At 55.3% G+C, this 15,993-nt stretch overlaps 1 protein-coding gene across 1 annotated transcript in view; it reads right to left on the reverse strand.

Annotated features, from left to right (window-relative positions):
• Positions 1-15,993, reverse strand: part of LOC120860461 (proto-oncogene tyrosine-protein kinase receptor Ret) — a 53,520-nt gene that overhangs the window by 28,652 nt on the left and 8,875 nt on the right. The window contains exon 2 of the mRNA XM_040236274.1: positions 1,451-1,714. Within this exon, the coding sequence (XP_040092208.1) occupies positions 1,451-1,714 (264 nt within the window). The remainder of the gene's footprint in view (positions 1-1,450; positions 1,715-15,993) is intronic.

Here is a 15,993-nt window from a genome sequence, read left to right on the forward strand (position 1 = left end):
TCGTCCCCAAGGCGGGCTCTTGGCACCTCAGGCGACCTCCCTTCCCTCCCTCATCCACTGCCCCAGGCACTTTCTTTCTTTTCTCACTTTTAAAAACACTGCAGGGGTGGGATTGGGTGGGAGGTGGGAGAGAGGTTCAGGAGGGAGGGGACATATGTATACCTGTGGCTGATTCATTGTGATGTATGGCAGAAGCCAACACAATATTGTAAAGTAATTATCCCTCAATTAAAAATAAATAAAAATGAAACACTTATTCTATTCTATTTTTGCCCGGGCTGCTGCTTGTGGGATCTTAGTTCCCTGACCAGGGACTAAACCCAGGACCTCAACAATGAACGTGCAGAGTCCTAACCACTGGACCCCCGGGGAATACCATGCCAGCCCTGCAGAGACACAGACTTCCCCATTACCTAGAGAGGGGATTTCTGGCAAGTTCCATCATGGAGGCACTATAGCAACCCCCCTCCAACCCATCTGGATCTCAACTGGGGCAGGGGCTCTTCCTGGGCCTTCTATCTCAGCCGTAGGGAAGCGTCCCCGCCTCACATCTGCTCCTGCCATACTCATCAGTCCTCTGCTTCTCCCTAGCCTGTCCTCTGTTGCTCTAGTTCCCTGCTGTGGTTAATAATTCTCCATATAAACTTTCTCTGTTCTAATTACCATGATTTCTCTCCTGACTAGAGCTGGCAGGTGCATGAGGACAGAACATGCCTCCTATGAAACTCAGACCCTCGGCAAATTCCACTCTGGCAGTACTGTTCACAGCACAGTGCCTGGCTCTCAGCACTCACAGGAGTTCAGGGCTGGCGTGAGGGTCCAGGGAGGCCCTGTCTGTGGAGCAGGAGGTGAGGTTGTGATCACCATTTGGTGCCACAAGGCAGCACTCTGCTCCACAAACACCCTCCTCCCAGTGCCAGGGCTGCACGTGAGCTTCACTCCAGCTTGGACCCCTGCTCTGAGCAGCCGGCCAGACCTTCCTCCTGTCCACTTTCCTCCCTGGCACCAGGCCCCAGTCCTCACCAGGTGCCAAGGACAGCCTGCTGCTGATGGCAAGGTGGGCTCTCCGTGCAAACAGCTGCTTCTCCACCAAGTTCCAGATCATCCGCTAAATCAACATCTTGGGATTTTTCTAGCCTTTCTTAACTCTTCTCTCACAACCCCACATCTCTGTTAATCCAACTGGAAAAGACATTTGGAGCCAGCATGGAGTGAGCCCCTCAAGTCCTACACATAAGTTCTCCAAAATCCCAACAGCCTCAGAAGGCCTGAGGGTCCTCAGTGGTCCTCAAGCTCATCCTGGCTCCCTCACGGGCTGAACAAAGAAGACAGGCCAGCCCCACCTCACTCCCTAGGAGCTGTGTGATGGGTGCTAAGGAGGGACAAGGAGAGGGCGGGGCGGGGCGTGGGTAGTGAGGCGTGTGGGGGTGGGGTCAGGGCCCCCCCTTACTGCGGATGTTGAGCTTCTCCCAGGAGCTGTGGTCCAGGCTCTGGTTAAGGTAGAGAAGCCCCGTGTCCTCCTGGATGCGGACCCAGTCGTTCTCATGCAGCCGCGTGCGGTAGGCGCCGTAGAGGTGCTGGCCCAGGCGGAAGCTGGGCACCTCCTCCGGCACGTCCCGCAGGGCGTGGACATAGAGCAGGGGCGTGCCGGCTGGCTGGTCCACGTATAGCTTCTCCCAGTAAGCGTCCCTGGAGAAGTAGAGTCCCAGCGGGGCTGTGGGAGGCAGGGAAACACGTGAGGGAGGGAGGGAGGGACGACCACGGTGACCGAGATGGCAAAGCCCAGTAGTCCTCCCAGGCAGATCAGCTTTCCCAGCGGCTTGACTTCACATTTTAGTAATAGTTTCCTTGTGGGCCAAAAAAGAAAGCCTCACTAATTTAAAATTCTGATCTAAGTAGGTCTTTCTCCTCTGTAGTCCTAAGAACATCAACACACAGTTATCTGTATAGCTAAACACTAGCTGCAAATACACTGCTTAAAACAGAAAAAGGAGGAAGTGAGGAAGCATAAACAGTTACAAAATCATCCTCAATTACCCAAGATAGATAAGCACGTAAACCACTCGGCTTTCACCCAGGCTTCTGCACAAATCACCTGGAGCCAGAGTTTTCAAGTGTACAAGATGCTGCCAGACAAGCAGAGCAGGCAGGGGTCCCCAAAGATGAACTAGGGCACTTTATAAGTAACAACGTGTGTGCACGCTAAGTTGCTTCAGTTGTGTCCGACTCTTGGTAACCCTATGCACTATAGCCCTCCAGGTTCCTCTGTCCTTGGAATTCTCCAGACAAGAATACTGGAGTGGGTTGCCACGCCCTCCTCCAAGAGATCTTACTGACCCAGGGATCAAACCTGCATCGCTTACACGTCCTGCATTGGCAGGTGGGTTCTTCACCACTTGTGCCACCTGGGAAGCCCCTATAAGTAACAGAATATTCATCTAAAGTCAAACATGCTTCTACCATAGTACCGAAAAATTCCACTCCATTTATCTGAGAAAAATGAAAACATGTCCGTCAAGTGATTTGTTCACAAATGCTGGGGTTATTCACAGAGCCAAGAACTGGAAAGAACCCAGATGTTCTCCAGCAGGCGATCAGATAACAAATCTCGGTCCATCACACCACGGAACCCTATGCAGTCAGGACGGGGCACAAACTATTGATACACACGACAGCCTGGACACATCTCATAGACATCCTGCCAAGTGGAAGGAACAGCACAAAAGAATCACATGGCACCATTCCACACTCATTTTAGGCGACAGAAAATCAGTCCTGGGTGTTCATTGGAAGGACTGATTTTAAAGCTGAAACTGCAATACTTTGGCCACCTCATGCGAAGAGTTGACTCACTGGAAAAGACTCTGATGCTGGGAGGGATTGGGGGCAGGAGGAGAAGGGGACGACAGAGGATGAGATGGCTGGATGGCATCACCGACTCGATGGACATGAGTTTGAGTGAACTCCGGAAGTTGGTGATGGACAGGGAGGCCTGGCGTGCTGCAATTCATGGGGTCACAAAGAGCGACTGAACTGAACTGAACTGAACCAGTTGGGGGTGGGGGAGGCAACAGACTAGAAAAGCAGGGGGCACATTTTGGGAAACATATAGGTTTCATGTCCTGATGGGGTCACACAGGCACAACCATTTGTCAACAACATACAGCCAAGATTTCTGCGTTTCAACCTGTGTAAACGTGGCCTAAATCCATCACCAAGGGGCTGTGAGTAGAGCTGTAAAATGCCAAGAGGAAGAGCGATGCTGACCATGGCCACGCTGGGTAAACCCACGGAGCGCTCAGCCTACTACTCTCTTGACTTGGTGTATGTTCAACATTTTGCATCATGAAAAGTTATTTTTAAATAGTAAGAAGTTTTTAAAAGATGGGTAAACGAGCAGGCGATGCTTAAAAAAACCATTGAAAACCTGCCAATATTCTCCACAAAGCACAAAAATTACTACCGCACAAAGCAAACACGAGAAACACTGTACTTGTGTGTAAGTACGGGTTCTCTTTTCAATCAATTTGTTTCCACCTACATTCTGCTTCTCCTGCAGCCACCAGGGTGAGTGGTTGGTCCACTCCGCACAGTGGAAGACACCCTGGGGCTGCCTGGGTCCTTGAAGACACACATGTGTGTGGGAAACAAGTGCCCAGTGGAGTCAGGTGAGGAGAACAGGTTAAGACCTTTTGGATTGAAACAGTAAGAAAGCTGGAAGGTTACCAGCACTGTGCCAGGTCTCCGAAGGATGACTTCAAAGGCAGCCCGGCTGGGAATGCCAACTTGGAGGGAAGTGTGCATTGATTGGGTCCCGCCTACCCAGAGTGGGTGCTGCTCTGCCAGACAGGCCTGGGCCACGGAGCCAGCAGGAGAGGGAGGAAACAGGAAGAGAAACAGAGGGAGAGAGAGGGAAGGAGAGAAAAGACAAAGGAGAGTAAGGAGTAAGGGGGAGACGATGGAGGAGAGAGATGCTCTGGCCAGTAGTCAAAGGCCTGGCCCTACACACCCAGCACTAAAGACAGAGAGGGAAGGAGGGGGCTGCAGGCACGGCGCTGACCTATCATCAGACCTTTGGAAAACTGCTCCCTAGGAGTGCTGTCCCTGGAGTGGGACCCAGAATCACTGGGCCTCTGCAGGTGAGGTACTGGGAAAGGCAGCTGAACTCCAAGGAGCTGGCCCTGTGCCCAAGTCGGGCTCTGCACTGTGGCCTTCCTGCTCCGCCGCCTCTTGGGGGAGGGGATCCACCCAGAACATCATGCTGCCTGCTATCCAAGGGGGTGGCAGTTCCAGGAGCCCCAGGAGGAAGTCACCCTGAGGAACTCTGGGGAGGGAGTGCTGAGACCTGACTTCCCCTGCCAAGGGTCTCACTGGTAGAGACCAGGACAGGAGCCGCCCACACATGGCTGGATGCCACCCTCCTGTCCCACAGCCTTCCAACTGGCCACGAGGACATGGGCTGCCTCTCAGATGCAGTCAGGGTGCTCATTTCTTTGGGATTTAGTAGACAACCCTAGCAGGGACGGCTGGCAGCTCAGAGAACTGAGTCAGCCCTAAATGGCCTCAAGACTGGCCTTGTCCAGGCTTCTGTGAAAGGGCAGCCAATGGCATCAGCTCGGAGCAGGCCTTTTGCAAGCTGGGCAGAGTGACAGGCCGCAGCTGACGGATCCTCCTGCACAGCTAGGATTCACTGCACTGGCTCGCGCTTCCTGAGAAGGACATAGTTTGGGGTCCCAAGAGGACCCTACGGCACTGCTCATCACTGCTCTTGTGACAAAGGCAGGAGTGCCCCTGTGGTGTTTCCTCAGCCAATGGGAGGGAAGAGGCAGCTGCAGAGGGGCTCCCCAGTGGGGCCTGGCTGCCGCTGCCCACCTCTAGTGCACTGGAGCCCCACTGCACTGCCTGGTAGAGTAATAACCCTGGGTCTGCCCTCCTCACAGAAATCAGAAGGGCTCCCAGCCCACAGCGGCCCCCTGTCCCGCCCCAGTAAGGCCAGGTCTGGGAAGGCAAAGTGGGGGTCAACACCAGACCCAGGCCTGCTGCCCCAAGACAAGTGCCTGATTCATAAGCAGCAGCCAGGCTTCCTTTCCCTCCAACACTCCATGAAGGTTGGAAGTCAGAGGGTCTTGGGGGAGCTCGGGTGGGCTGTGGGGGGCTGGGGAAGGGGCTGGGAAGACGATGCTCACGGCCCCATGGACAGGAAGAGGAGTGGCTTGCTTTTCCCTCCACTGCCACCTTCTCCAGAGGACCTGGCCCACCGCATCTGCCCACCTCGCCTCTCAAAGGTACAGAGTGGGGTGAGTCTGGCCAGGTGGACCCACACAGCACAAGGCCAGGCCCCATGCACACGGTGACCCTCCGTTTTCTTTGCAGCCCCAGAAAGAGCTGCTGATGGGATCACTGCTTTACAAGCAGCCACCGGGACAGGACAGGAAGAAAGTTGTTTGTATGCTCGAGGGCACATGCATAGCCAGCCAGGGGATTGGGATTCAGAGGGCCGTCTTTCCAGCGGCACAGACCTCACCGGCCTGCTCAACCCCATGTCACACAGTCCGGAACCCACGGTTACTGTGCTCACCCTCCACCCCCACCCCAAGCCCTGAGTGGTGACCACAAGTCAGGGACGCTGGCCTGCAGTAGAAAGCAATCCCTGAGGGCATACCGTCTCTCGGGAAGCTTGACTTTCTGGCCACAAAGAGAATGAGAAATTCCCAGTGGCTTGACAGGGTGGTGGCCTGGTGGCAGTCCAGGCTCGTGACACCATGCTGGGTGGGAAGGGGGCTCTGCTAGGGCCGGGCTGCCAGCCTCTTCCTCATCCTGGCAGAAAGGTGAGCACCAACCACTAGTGATCTGAGATGCTGCCTGCAGGGCCCCAACCCCAGAGCTGCAGAAGACTCGGCTGGTGGGGAGTAGGGAAGCCCAGGGTGGGTGTGGGTAGGCCCCCAGATGGCACACAGCCGAGGGCAGCCTGTGTCTGCCAGCCTGCCTGGCCACCAGTTCTCCTTGGTGTGTCAGAGCCCTCCATGGCGAAGTGAGGTCTACATTCTGGTCCCTGGAGTACTGGCAAGGATGCTGTGGGAAGCCTGCACCCACATCAGCAGAGTATCATGACTTCTGCCTCCTTATTCTCTTAGGATATAACCCCTGTGGCCTTGGTCAGCTGTGCAAGAACCGGCGGCCCTGGGAGCCACCCGTGGGGGGCCCTTGCAGATGGGTCTTCTAAGCGGGGTGAGATGCTCACTCCACCTGCCAGGTAGCGAGGAGCAGATCCAGAATGGGGCTCCTCCCTTCAGGCCCCCTTGAGCACATGTACTATCAATGGTCGGGGGGCTGGGAGGTGCCTGAGCTCCAGGGAGCCCCCACCTCCGAGCTGGTCCAGTCCCCACCACACAGATCTCACGTGCAGGATGAGAGCACTGCCTGCTCTCATCTCTGAGCCAGGTCCTACGGGATCCATGTGGGGCCTGGTCTGTTGCTGCCAAAAGGGATTTGTGGGTTGGGCGTTGATTGTGAACAGAAACAGTCTTAAATGCACTTAAAATGCTTCCCAGGTGGTCCCTGCTCAGGGCATGGCCGCCTTAATGCTCCTCCTTGTCACAGACACTTTTAGGTGGAAAAACACATGGTCCAAGTCAGGGAATGAGGGTGCGGGTGCAGGCAGGGCTGGCCTCAGGTGGGTGTAGCCTGAGGAGACCACAGGTCCCCGTGCTTGGTTTAATGCTCTCCTGTTGTTGTCCTAAAATAATTCATAATTCTACAACAATCTGCATGCCATGCTGGGCCCCCCAAATGACAGGGCAACACCAGAGGGTGCAGGAGAAGAGCCCAGAATGGGCCATCAGAGGTGTCCAGTTTCCTGGGCTGTGCAGCCTTTGTAGAGTTCTGGCCTCCTCTGGGCTTTGCTTTCTCTTGACTGTGAACAAGAGAAGGGCAGGCTGGGAAGAGAAGGAGCTGGGGCAGGTGCAGACAGGCCTCACCTTTGCACAGGTACACGCGGTATGAAGTTATCACTTCCAGTTTATAATCACTGGGCAAACCCCTTCACTGTCCCATTAAACAGGTAAGAACACAGAGGCTGGGAGGTAGGTGAGAAGCCTTCCCAAGACCAAACAGCTGGAGGTTGGGCATCTTGGGGTTTGGTACGATGACTAACAAAGCGGCGATGGGACTCAGGACCAGAGCAGACGCCAGCCCCTCCGGGAAGCCCCAGGCCCAGCCAGCTGACCACCCCTCCCTGCTGGCACCGTTTTGCCGGGAAGGGCTTCTTGACCAACCTCTGATGATAGTCTCCCCTGGAACTTGAGGCAGGTCGACACAGCAGGACTTGCAAAACGTGTCCCACCCGCGCCATCTACCCCTGAATGCTGCTGGGTGACAGGGTCCTCCCCCCACACCTGGTCTCACGTTTCTGCCTCAATAGGGGTGGCCAGCACCACCTGGGGTTCTGACCCCTCAAGTTGCTCTGGCATCACACCAGGGAGTGAGGAGCTGGGCTTTGCTCTCACAGGAGCGGGTAGGGGCCCCACACTGCTCACGACATACCTGCCAGAGGCCCAGCTTGCTGCTTGTATTCGCAGAGACCCCAGGCCCCCTTTATGGCCTGTGTGTGTATGTGAGTGAGTGTGTATGCCCAAGTATGCAGCAGGAAAGAAAGACAAGCACGGGGGCCCAAGATCCCATCTGCTCCCACCCTGCCTCACCCCTGCCGGAGAAGATGTGCAGCTAATGCTCAGTGGGGACAACGGGCTGTCCTGCTCCAAGCAGGGCCTCCTCCAGCATCTTTACAAGCAGAGCCAGCAGGCATGGATGGTCTCATTCAGCGCACGCAGTCACCAGCCTTTTGGTATCCTGGAAAGGCAGTCTTCAATGTCCCACACCTGGCTGGATGTGTCATTTACTCACATTTGTATGCAGAGAGAAGCAGGCCCGAGTCTCTACTTCACTTTCACTCATTCAACCGTCCACAAGCTCAGCGCCATGTGAACACTCACGTGCACTCCTACCCACACCCATCACACTCGCACACATTCTCAGACCTGCCCAGATGCTGTGAGTCCCCTCCTGGGCGGTGGAGGACCATGCAGGTGGACGAGGGTTTCTGCTTGTCACCCCTCACTTTTGCAGCACAGGGTGTGGGGACATCCTGCATGCCCCTCCTCAGTCCATGCCAAATGCACGCAGCCCCTTGGCGCTAGCGTAGCCCGTGCCCTCGCCCTTTGATCACCTCCCACAGCCCCCAGATGCACCCATTGCCAGCCTCTGCGCACCAGCCTCAGCTCCTCCGTGTACTGGAGGGTCACCTCCCACTGGCCCCGAGGCGGCAGACCAGTCCTGGCCCCTGCAACCCAGCCAACTTCTCAACATGCAGTGAGCTGTGACCCCACTCTGGGGAGGGAGCCCCTTCCCCGAGCTCCCGCCCTCCGCCTCGGGGTGGCCCACAGAGCTCTCCTACACTCATCATTGCCAATCAACTCTTATGTTAACCTCCTCTGGTCCAGTTGCTGTGTGGGTGTCTTTGGATTGGACCCAGACTGATACACACATCTCTCTTACACTTAGCATCTCACATGCACGTTCTCTCACACTGTTGCAGACCCACCCCACCTCCCCCATCCTCTTGCTCATTTGGTGACACATACCAAGCCTAACCAGCCCTGAATGCAGGCTCACCTCACCAGTGCCCCCCGGTCAGCCCTGGCCACGAGGGGTCATGCACAGCTTCCCTGAGGTTCCTTCGACCTCCTTGCTACCCTTGACAGAGGATGTGCTGCCAGCCCAGATCCAGGCAGGTGCTTCCTAACTGGGCACCCTTGACTAATCAGAGTGAGTAGCAGTCACCGTGGTCATCCTACACCAGGCCCCAGACAACGAATGTCCTAGGACTGCAATGTAAAAGCCAGAATTTGGGGCTCTCAAGAGAAAAACACAAGGGGAGATGGTCTGATCTAAGACCTGAGAGGGGTGACCACACTGCCCACATTTGTGTGCAAAGCAGCACCTTCCTACAAAATCCACTCACAGGGCAGCCCTGCTCCTGCCTGCGACGAGCACCAGATCCTGCAGATGACAGCTTTATTATGGCCTAGCACAATCTCCTTAACAGACGGTTTCCTAATGCCATCATCTTTGCCGGGAACAGGAAGCAGGCCTCATGGACTCCTCCCCAGGGACGGCCCCCTCCCTGAGGGCCAGCTGTCCCTGTGGGGGGTCCCCCCAGCCCCACCGCCCAGACAACAACTTTTGGCACCATTACCCTCTCCTCATCCGCCCCACGCCCCTCCTCTCATATCCTGTTCACGTTTTCTCTTTATTCTAGTTGAATATTTGATATGTACAAACAGTGTATTTTGCAGAACATTTATGTCAAAATAGTATTCTGCAACAGACACTCAACTGGACACTTAGCAACAGTGCTGCCCCTCCCACACCCCCCCTTCCACCTCATCCACTCGCAGCAAACATGAATCTGGGTCTGTGTTTTCCTTGCCTTTCTTTTTAAATCACTTTTACCTCATTCTTGAAAGGCACTTCTGAGCAGAGAATTCTGTGTGTGCATGAGTGCGCACTCATGTCCAACTCTTTTGAGACCCCATGGACTGTAGCCTACCAGGCTCCTTGCCCATGGAATTTTCCAAGCAAGAATATCTGGAGTGAGTTGCCATTTTCTCCTCCAGGAGGATCTTCCCGACCCAGGGACTGAATCTGCATCTCCTGCACTGGCAGGCAGATCCTTTAGCATCTGCGCCCACTGGGAAGCCCACTTGGGAAGCCCTGAGACTTCTACAGGACAGTTATTCTGTCCTTCAAAAGCACAATTCCGTGGTCCTGCTTCTGGGGTCTCTGTACTCGTTCTAATGGTCCCTTCTTGGTACTCTCTTCTCTCTCCTTGCTTCAGGACCTCCTGTGTTTGGTACTCTCCTGTTTCACTCTGATGAGCCAGCCTGCTCACCCCCATGTGGGTTTCCTCCGTCTCAGCTAATCTTCTAGGTGTTCTCTCCAGAGTCTCCTTAAGCACATGGCAGCCAGTCCCACAGCTCGAGAGGCTGCCTCTGGGCCAAGGACTGCCATGCTCACCAGCCCTGAGCTCCTCCCGAGGACCAGAGCCATCCCTACCAACTCGCTCCACCCTCTCCCTCATCTCAGTTCAGCTTAGAGGACCACCTAGCCCTCCCTGAGCCCACTCTTTTTTTTTTTTTTTTGCTGTACTGGATCTTAGCTGTGGCATGCAAGATTTGAGTTCCCCGACCAGGACTGAAGCCAGGCCTCCTGCTTTGGGAGCACAGAGTCTTAGTCACTGGACCACCAGGGAAGTCCCTCCTTGAGACCACTCTTGACCCCATAGGCCCCTTGCCCCAGAGCAACCAGGTCAGTCAGGTCAGGTCACAATCTGCCTGAAAAAACTGTCTGAAAGAACAAACTAGTGAGTGAAACAACCAATGACTCTAGGAAGAAACAAACTCATACATAAACGGTTTCACGGACAAAGTGGCAGGAGGTGGGGGTGAGGGTAACGGCTGGGCATATTTGGAAAACACTGAGAATCTGGGATAGGAGAGGGGGTAGGGGATCAGAGAGGTGGGTGAGATCACCTTGGCCAAGACCCCCAGGCTTGGTCTGACAGGCACCAGGAGCCACAGGTGGGTGGCCAGTGGCAGGATGAGCCCAGTGGAGCCTCGTGGATGCCCCCCATCCCCAAAATGCCCATGAGGCTCGCGTGGGGCACACAGAGCCCTCTAGTGCATGACCCGCCTGGGTGAGGCCCGAGTTGGCATTGAGCAAACAAGCCCTGAGGACAGCAAAGAACGAAATCACTCACCACGGCTCAGGAAATGAGGACCCAGTAACTGAGGAACACTGCCAACAGGGAGACGCTAGGCAGAACGGCACACATGTGCACACACACACGTGTGCACTCACACGCAGGGCCACCCTGTGGGATGCTCCACACACCCTACAATCTCCATGTTTTGTCCCAGGTGGAGGCTAGTTTTGCAAGGGATTGTAATGTAATTTCTGCTTTTTAGGAAAAAAGCACAGGTCAGGAGAGCCTGTGCCTATGAGCGCAGAGAGGGCCCCGCAGGCTAGCCCCACTGTGGCCAAAAGTGGGACTGATGGGATGCTCTGTTCCTCCTGTGTGTGGCCATAAAACCATCACCACCATCACCACCATCACCACCATCACCCAACCCCAATCACCACCCCCAGCTACACCATCACCACTATTCTCCCCACAACCACCATCACCTTCACCCCCCACCTACACAGCATCACCACCACCATCACTAACTTCACCTGAACTCAGCCCCTCACTATATTATCATTCCCACAGCCTAATCACCGCTGACATCACAACCACCACAACCACACCTCACACCTTCACCCACCACTGCTGACCATGCCTACACCATCGCCAGCCACCATCACTCCACCCTCCAACCATCATCACCATCATCACTCTGCCAGGCATCCAGAGGCTTCCAAAGGAAGCAGCTTTGCCAGGTTTGACCCACATAAGATGTGGGAAGAAAGCTGGACTGGAAAGACCTACCAGGCCAGCCCTGGGCCTGTCCTGCTCATTGCTGCGTTCCCAGAACCCTGCCTGATGCCCGGCACAGAGCAGGCGAGAAGGGAAGGCCTGGGTTGGCTTCAGTAATTTGATGGTTCACAGACACCTCACTTTGAGAGCCAGCCACCTCTGTTCACAGGTCCTGGGCTCAGCTTAGCGGTCACAAGCCAGTGCCTCCTTGCGAGGAATATGATAGTTTGCCCCAGTCCTGATGCTGGGAACTGAAGCTTCTGTCTACAGAATCATCGAGAAAACTCTGGCCTGTGCAGGTGTTCCCAAAGCTGGACAGCTAAGTACATACGTGGGTGGTGAATAAAAGCCAGGGCTGGCTACTTTACCTGGTGCCCAATGAGGACGCTAGTCACCACGAGTGTAGCCTCAATTCCAGTCTTAAATTCCCTCTTCCCAAATGCTGCCAGCAGCCCTCAGTGGGCAGCCTGTGTGCCACTGTGGCCACAAGGCTGAGTGGCCTTCCAGGTCTGGCCTGGGCAACCAACAAGGGCCAGCTGGAGGCCTGGCACACAAGGAGGAGTGAGCAGCCACCCTGGCTCACCCGGGGTGCCCGGGGATCTCCATGCTCCTGAGGATTCTGTCCAGTGCAGAGCCCAGGCTCCCGCCTGCCTGTCTGGTCAGCAGCTTCACACACAGCCCAGCTCTGCAGGCCTTCGCTCCATCATCCCTTCAGACTGAGCCTCACTGTGATCCACAGTGGGCAGGACAGGCGACCCCATGCAGGGGTACTGTGTCTCCCCACACACCTGTCTGCCTGGGCCCTGCCTGGACAGGGTGGCTGGGGGCCTGGAAGAGCAGGTGAAGAGAGGTGGAGAGACCTGAGGACCAGGCCTTGCCTCAGAGGCACCATAGACCTGTATGCACAGACACCTTCCTCCACACATGAAAAGCTCTGACTTGCCCACCTTGCCCGAGCTCTCACTGCATACCTCACTCTCCCCGTGTTTCCCAATTCTGGGAAAGAGAATTCACCTCTTGCTCTCAGAATGGAACTGCAACCTGGCCTAGGTCTCCTGACAACCCCCTCCTCCGCCATGCCATCCACATAGTCCTCTGCTGATGGGAGGGAAGGGGTCAGGCTGTGGCTGAAGTTTGGGGTAGTGAGATGTGCATACGAGGTCTGCAGCCCAGCTGCATGGAGCCAAGAGCCCAAACTCCTCCCTTGTGCCCAGGCCGCAACCTTCCACTCCCAGAGGCCTGGGGGCGAGGCTGCACCCAGCAAGCGCCCGCGGCCACCACCCACATCCCCACCCACCACCCACATCCACACCCACATCCCCACCCGCCCGGACCAGCTGCAACAGCCTCACTCAGACGACGGACACTCCTGCCCAAATGTGATTTCCCAGCTGCTGCTGAGTTAATCACCAGCCTCACTGGCAGTTCCTTCCGGCTGCTATGCAGAGGAAACGGCCAATTAGGTTACAATTAATTTCTTTACCCAGGGCAAGGCCTGGCTGGAAAAAGACTGGCCACCCAAGTGGCCTGCTGATGACTGTGTGCAGGTCACCAGGCTCTCTTGGCTCCGGGGTTCCTGTGCTATGTGGACCCAGCCAACGGCAGGTGTGTCAGCCCCGGCCTGGGGGGGGCGGGCAACAGGTCAGGACACCCCAGGCTTTGACTCTGTCCCCCTCACACCCAGCAGGGCACTATGACCCAGATCTCAAAAAATCTGTCACCTCGCTGGATCTCCTTGAATAGCCAAGGTCCTGCCCTTTTCTGCCTCTCCCCCCAGCACCGTTTTCGCCCAGCCCAGGTTTAACATTAACCAGCAAGGGCTTCCCAGAAGGCTCACCAGGTAAAGAATCTGCCTGCAATGCAGGAGACACGGGTTCGATCCCTGGGTTGGGAAGATCCCCTGGAGGAGGAAATGGCAACCCACTCCAGCATGCTTGCCTAAAAACTCCCATGGACAGAGGAGGCTGGTGGGCTACAGTCTATGGGGTTGCAAAGAGTTGGATTTGACTAAGCACGGGTGAGACGTCTATTGGGTTGGCCGAAAAGTACGTTCGAGTTTTTATGCACGATGTTACAGAAAATCCCAAAAGAACATTTTGGCAAGCCAATGCATTCTTCCAAATGCTTCATGTGCTTCACCCTACTGATGGACATGGCAACTGCCAGAGGTAAGCACAATTTCTGGTTCCTGTCTTAGAGTACGGAAACCAAGGCAGAGAGAGGCTACCTTGCCCAAGGCCATACAGAGTTAGTGAGCCAGGACTTAAGGGTCCCACTCTTAAGTGTGCATGGCCATCAGACTCCTCTGCTCAGTGACGGCTGTGCACACATGCAGAAAACCCAGGGCACCACGAGTTGGGACTCCAGGCCACCCTCCACCTGCTTGCTGACCAGGTGAAAAATGCAGCCTAAATAACCCTCCATAGCCTTCTTCAGCCTCCTCGAAAAGGCAGGTTCCCCTAAAGGTCTCCTCATGGAAATCTGCTCTTTCATATCTCAGTGAAACAGAGCAAAGGCCCAGAAAGGCATGACCAGGTGGGAGTTTGCTCAGCTAGTGCTGTCCAACAGGGATGGACATGGTCAAGGTTGCTGAATGTGCAGGCACCTGGGGATGCTGGGGGCCTGATGCACCCATGGCCCCTGGACACAGGAGTGAGACTTGAGGGGTCCTTCTCTCTGCCACTCTTAGATCCTACTATTGCCAGTTCGATCCCCAGGTCGGGCAGATCCCCTGGAGGAGGAAATGGCAACCCACTCCAGTACTCTTGCCTGGAGAATCCCATGGACAGAGGAGCCTGGCAGGCTAGAGTCCATGTGGTCGCAAAGAGTAGGATACAACTGAGCATGTGTGCATGCGATCGCGCGCACGCGCACACACACACACACACACACACATACACACACACACACACACACACACTTCATCTAGAGAAGTGAGTCTAGATAGAAAGGAGAGATTTCAGCGTGACTCATGAAAGCAGAGAGACAAGTGCAGAGCCAGGCGCAGGCCTCTCTCCTTCTCTGCCTTGCCGCATGCTGGCTCAGTGCTCAGCCAGAGCCACTTCTCCGCCTTTCTCCCTCCCTCTTTTTTTTTTTTTTTTACAAAGAACACATGGTTTATTAAAGACAACTTGTCATCAGCAGCATTTATTCAAAGAACAAACGGATGAAAAAATAAAAGCAGACTAACATTCTGACCCTTGGAGTGAGACTGACTGAATTCATTCAGCCCAGTGTCCAGAGTCCTAGGGGCAGTTTCCCAGGAGGAAGCCTTGGAGTCTCAGGGTCTCTTGGCACCTCCCTTGAGAGTCTTGTGAGGGGGAATTGCCAAGGGCAGATCCTCCCATTGGGGGAGTTCAGTCTAACCTGGGTATGGTCCCTGTGCTCTTTTGACCTTCATACAAGGTCAAGGAGAGGGCAGTGGACCCAGGTCTGCCACTGAGGCAAATCAGATGCAGTGATTTAAGGAGGACGGTCCCAGGAAAGAGGACTGCAGAGGGACAGGCAAGAGGGAATGCTCTGGCGTCCTGGTCAGTGTCTGCTGGGTCACGGGCTGTGAAGGGATCATGCAGGGGCTGAGCACCAGCCAATATGTTCTGGGATGAGGGTGAGCCAGGCTGCTGGGAGGAGGTGTGTTTCTGCCCCATACTGGGGTCTTTACACCCTAGTTCTCCCTTACACCCAGTTCTGTTACAGAGCTCAGAGCTCCCCCAGCCAGGACCTCCTGGAAAACCAGGAAGGTCCCAGAGGCAGGGAGAGAGGATGCTGACTGACTCTGGAAGGTCAGAAAGACTATGTCTCCAACCTGCTTCCTCCTTTCCAGCCTTACCCTTCATTTCCAAATCAAGCACTTGCCAACCTGCAATAAATAACCAGGAGTCTGAATAAACAGCAAAAATCTCCCAGATACTGTGTGGGAAGAGGAAGAAAAAGGGACGCATACAAAGTCCCAGAAGCATCCATGGGACAGCCTGGCAAGGAGCCGCCTCCTCCCTGACTCCTGAATGAGACCTCCCTGGGCCCACAAAGGCTTCCTGCAAACCTTGGTCAAGGCCGTCCTACCCTGAGCAGGGTCCCAGTGCTCGCGCAGCTTCTGGGTGTGAGGGGTGGGGCGCACTGCTTTGGTACATTCTGCTGTCCCAGGAAACAGCTTCAAGGGACTGGCGGTACGACATCACACAGCTGCAATTACGGTAATCAACTTACCCCAGATCTGCCTGGTTATTTTTAGTCTGGATTGAGGTTTAGTAAGACAGGACAGCCCGGGGTTCTTCTATTGCTCAGTTCTGCCTTGTCAAGTGGGCTGGGTAGGTCACTGGTCCCCAGAGCCCCCCACATTCCTCTCCAGCCCCAGATCTTCTACAGGATGGTCCTTCAGTTCAGTCGCTCAGTTGTGGCCGACTCTTTGTGACCCCATGAATTGTAGCACACCAGGCCTCCCTGTCCATCACCAACTC

Source organism: Oryx dammah, unplaced genomic scaffold (genome assembly GCF_014754425.2).
Source record: "Oryx dammah isolate SB20612 unplaced genomic scaffold, SCBI_Odam_1.1 HiC_scaffold_11077, whole genome shotgun sequence".
Lineage (NCBI taxonomy): Eukaryota > Metazoa > Chordata > Mammalia > Artiodactyla > Bovidae > Oryx > Oryx dammah.